General features: G+C 44.4%; 1 protein-coding gene across 1 annotated transcript in view; it reads left to right on the forward strand.

The window, feature by feature from the left end:
• The first annotated feature begins 4880 nt into the window (after positions 1-4880).
• DDX43 (DEAD-box helicase 43) overlaps positions 4881-5107 on the forward strand; it is an 18670-nt gene continuing 18443 nt past the window's right edge. Inside the window, exon 1 of the mRNA XM_081828539.1 lies at positions 4881-5105. Within this exon, the coding sequence (XP_081684665.1) occupies positions 4988-5105 (118 nt within the window). The 5' untranslated portion in view covers positions 4881-4987. The remainder of the gene's footprint in view (positions 5106-5107) is intronic.

A 5107-nucleotide genomic window follows, 5' to 3' on the forward strand; every position in this document is an offset into this window, starting at 1 on the left:
GGGATTGCAGTTGGAACCTGAAATCCCCTTCCTCCTGGAAATGCGCCCATGGGTCCTTGAGAGGCAAACTGGTGCAGCAGAATATCCCTGGCTTTGGCATCACATCTACCTGGGTTCCCAAGCACAGTGGCTCCCTGACCTCAGTTTCTTCCTCTGTGAAATGGGGACACCCACACCACTTCACAGGAGTTTTCTAAAAATTCAATGAGAAGACGACCCTAGCTGGTTGTAGGGGTTCTACATAAGATAATGCCACCCTCCCTAACTCAGGTGACAAACCCTACAGGGTCTGTTTTCCAAAATTAGGGTTCCCACTGAATTCACACCTTGATAAGTGCCTAAATTCAAGTTGAATTTGCTCAACCAGCTGCTTCCAGAGCCAAGGGAGCTGATTGCTGCCTTCTTGCGGGATGGTGGTTCCCTGCCTGGTGGGATGGGGATCATGGTACGTTCCTCAGATGACTGAGGGGGCCTCTAACCCCACCCCCACCGTACCCCTGCCGTCGTTACAACAAAAAGAGCCACCGCCGAGTGGGGACCTGGGCGGAGGCCTCTACTGGGTCGCACTGCCGGGGAAGCGGCGCCGAAGGGAGGGCGGGCCACTGAGCGCCTTCCCCGCTTGTGGCCCGGGAGCTTCGACGCCCACCCGCAACCGCTGGCCGCGGGGAAAGGTCCGGGCTCGCGTTCTGAGGCTGGCGGGGTGCAGAGGAAATAGAGCTGCGGACTGGGGCTGATTCAGCTTCCGTCTCCAGAGCGGGGGCAGCCCCCCTCTCTGCTCCAGAGCTGGTAGGCACACCCCTCCCGGAGGTAAAGGTGGGAGCGAGTGCAAACCTTTCAGTCTAAAGAAAGAAATCGCCAGCTCGAGGGGCCCTCCAGTCAAAGTCGCACTTGAATTCCGCCTTTTTATCTTTATCCGTGCCTGGAGGGGAAAAGTAGATAGTAGGCCGGACCTGAAAGCCCCACACCATCTTGATTTTCTACTTGCTTAGAGACTGTTCTAAATTCTAGTTGGGATCTAGAGTAAAAGGTTTCACTTTTTTTTTTTCCCCATCGCAAAAGGCTTAATGTCACAGATTTTGGGGGACAGGGGATGCATTTTGCTCTAATTTAGGAATAATTTAAAATACAGAAAAGTACCTGTAATTACCATTTTAAAGTTGTTTTTTTTTTTAAGATTATTTATTTATTTATTTGACAGAGAGAGACACACAGAGAGAGGGACCACAAGCAGGGGGAGTGGGAGAGGGAGAAGCAGGCTTCCCGCTGAGCAGGGAGCCTCGATCCCAGGACCCTGAGATCATGACCCGAGCCAAAGGCAGACCCTTAAGGACTGAGCCACCCAGGCGCCCCCCTGTAATTACCATTTTAGTTATGCCTTTCCTCAGTACCTCTCACCAAGTGAGAAAATAGAATATTAGAATGTTAAATTATTTGTTGGTCAAGTGCCCAAGGGGCAAAAATTAGCCAATCAAATTAGAAACAAAACTAAAATGAAAAGTGTGACACAAAATTCCTCTTTTCAAAAATAAACTATTTTCATAAAGCAGTTTTAGGTTCATAGCAAAGTTGATCTGTAAGTCCACAGATTTCCTATATACTCCAACCACCTCCTCTCCCCCAACCCCCAATACACAGCCTTCCTCATCATCAACATCCGACCTCAGCATACTGGTACATTTGTTACTATGATGAAGCCACGTGGACACATCACTATCACTCAAAAGTCCACAGTTTACCTTAAGGTTCACTCCTGATGTTAGGGTAATTTTGACCTCATACAATGAGTTAGGAGGTATTCCCTCTGCTTCTATCTTCTGGAAGAGATTGTAGAGAATTGGTATAATTTCTTCCTTATATTTGGTAGAATTCACCTTTATGGGGCAGGATGAACTGAAGGAAGTCCTTCAGAAAGTAGAACAATTCTGGGCGCCTGAGTGGCTCAGTCGGTTAAGCGACTGCCTTCGGCTCAGGTCATGATCCTGGAGTCCCGGGATCGAGTCCCTCATCGGGCTCCCTGCTCGGCAAGGAGCCTGCTTCTCCCTCTGACCCTCCCCCCTCTCATGTACTCTCTCTCATTCTCGCTCTCTCAAATAAATAAATAAAATCTAAAAAAAAAAAAAAAAAAAGAAAGTAGAACAATTCTGGGGGCGTCTGGCTGGCTCAGTCCATAGAGCATGCAACTCTTAATCTAGGGGTCGTGAGTTCAAGCCCCACATTGCATGTAGAGATTACTTAAAAAAATAAAAATAAAAAACAAAAACAAAAAAACCCCAACAAACAAAATAGAACAATACTGAAAATTTAAAACTTCTGCTCTGTGAAAGACACTGTTAAGAGAGTGAAAAGACAAGAGGTGCCTGGGTGGCTCAGTCAGTTAAGCAGCTGCCTTCGGCTCAGGCCATGATCCCAGGGTCCTGGGATGGAGCCCACATCAGGCTCTCTGCTCAGCAGGAATCCTGCTTCTCCCTCTCCCACTCCCCCTACTTGTGTTCCCTCTCTTGTTGTCTCCCTCTCTCTGTCAAATGAATAAATAAAATCTTTAAAAAAAAAAAAGAGCAATAAAATAAAAAATTTCTAACCAGGCCAACAAAGAAAAAAGAGACAAGACATAAATTACTAATATCAAAAATGAAAAAGGGGACAACTACATATCTCAAGGACTTGAAAAAGATAATGAAGGGGTACTATGAACAACTCTATGTCCACAAATTTGACAATTTAGATGGAAGGGATCAATTCCTTGAAAGACACAATCTGCCAAAACTCATAAGAAGAAATCAACTGAATAGGAAAGAAATAAAGAAATTAAATCAACACTTAACAACTTTACAAAACAGAAAGCACCAGGCTCAGATGTGTTCACTGGTGATTTCTACAAAACATTTAAAGAAGAAGATATACCATATTGTAGCATTGTTCAAAATAGAAAAAAATTAGATATATAAAATTCCGCTCAAAGAAAGGACTGGTTAAAGAAGTGGTAGCAGGGGTGTTTGCAAAGTTTGATTTTTTTGACCTGGGTGGTGGTTACACAGGATTCATTGCATAATAATTATTTTTTTAAGTTTTATTTATTTTAGTAACCCCTAACCCAATGTGGGGCTCAAACTCCTGACTGCAAGATCAAGTCGCACGCTCCCCCAACTGAGCCAACCAGGTTCCCCTCACTGGATAGTTATTTATTTATTTATGTATTTATTTATTTATTTTAGAAGATTTTATTTATTTGACAGAGAGAGACACAGCGAGAGGGAACACAAACGGGGAGTGGGAGAGGGAGAGGCAGGCTTCCCACAGGGCAGGGAGCCCGATGTGGGGCTCGATACCAGGACCCTGGGCTCATGACCCGAGCTGAAGGCAGACGCTTAACGACTGAGCCACCCAGGCGCCCCTGGATAGTTATTTATTAAGTTATATCTTTGTTCTATGTACTTTCTGTATATATAATATATTTCACAATAAAAGTAGCTAAAATTAATAACATCTATGTTTAGGAATACTATGAAATACTATACAATCAATAAGAGTATAGGGTAAACAAAACAAAAAAAGAAGAAGATATACCAATTTTCTACAATCTCTTCCAGAAAATAGAAGATAAAGGAAAACTTCCTAACTCATTAACCCCATACCAAAACCAAAGACACTGCATAATTACAGACCTCTTTCTCATGGACCTAGGTGCAAAAATCCTCAACAGAATATTAGGATTAGATTAGATTGGACTAAAATAGAATAGATTGGATTAGAAATCTAATCCAACAAAATTCCTCTCTAAAGATCATTAATACTATCCATTTCAGATTAAGGATTAGAGAATGGATATTAAATACGAGACACATTTATGTTTTTATCTATATTCTGGGTGCTTTAATAGCACTGTAATCCTATTTCTCCAGAGATGATTACATTAAAAGTTACAGTTAATCCCATGTGAGTTAACCCATTCAACCTGTATGGACCAGGTTTAGTTACGTTTTTTCTCTTCCTTTTTTTCATTCCTCAGCACAACATACTAGGTAACTTCTTTGTTTGATGGGTGAGTGAACTGAGATTTGTTTAGACAATTCAGAGATCCTAATCAAAGTAGGGGCACTCCTAGCTGGCTTACATCACTGAAATATTATGTCCAGCCACAGAGCCACCGTGCAATGATGGGAGTTCTTTAAGCGTTTATTAAATTTATTTCATTAGCTCGAATACTACAGCAAACATTCAGGTCAAGTGTTGTGTGAAGCATTGAAGCAACATTTTTCAGCCCAGGGATTTTTTAAGCTGTGGGTCATTTTATTTTGTGGATTACAACCAATATTTTTAAAAATGAATGTAGGTTTGGGCGCCTGGATGGCTCAGTTGGTTAAGCGACTGCCTTCGGCTCAGGTCATGATCCTGGAGTCACTGAATCGAGGCCCGCATCGGGCTCCCTGCTCAGCGGGGAGTCTGCTTCTCCCTCTGACCCTCCCTCCTCTCATGTGCTCTCTCTTAAATAAATAAAATCTTAAAAAAAAATGAATGTAGGTTTAAGTATATCAAGTGCTGCTCTAATTGCAATAGTAAATGCAGTTTTGTCAACCTTCTGTTTCAAATTTTTTATGTATGTACTGGGTCATGTTGTAAAAGGGACTGATGTTTATGAGTCACTGAGATGGGGGGTATTTGGGGTGGGAGTTCAGTAGGAAGCACAAAGAGACCGGGGAGTCCAACACCTAAAAAAGAACTTAAAGCCGGCGCATTGACTCGTTCAAGGAGCGCTCACACGGTAAAGAGAGTGGATTGGTCAAACCGTAAAGGTCCCGCCCACAACGCCTCATCCACCAATGGATGTGCGGCCAGGGCGGGGCGGGGAAGGGGCGGGACGAGCCTCGCGCGGGCTCCTTAAGTAGCGGCTGCGTGGATGCCCTAGTAGAAGATTCTACGACGGCACCGTGGGGTGGTGCAGAGCCAGACGGGAGCGACGTCGGACGCGCCGGATCTTCCTCACGGAACCATGTCGAAGCAAGAAGGAGGCGCCAACGCCTCCTCATGGGTCGTTGCTTCCCGGCGAAACTCGGCGGTGTCCCGTGCTCCGGAAAGGAGGCCGACGGAGGACCCGAATCGAAGAGGTCAG

Source organism: Leptonychotes weddellii, chromosome 8 (genome assembly GCF_054177405.1).
Source record: "Leptonychotes weddellii isolate Sample4059 chromosome 8, ASM5417740v2, whole genome shotgun sequence".
Taxonomy (NCBI): Eukaryota; Metazoa; Chordata; class Mammalia; order Carnivora; family Phocidae; genus Leptonychotes; species Leptonychotes weddellii.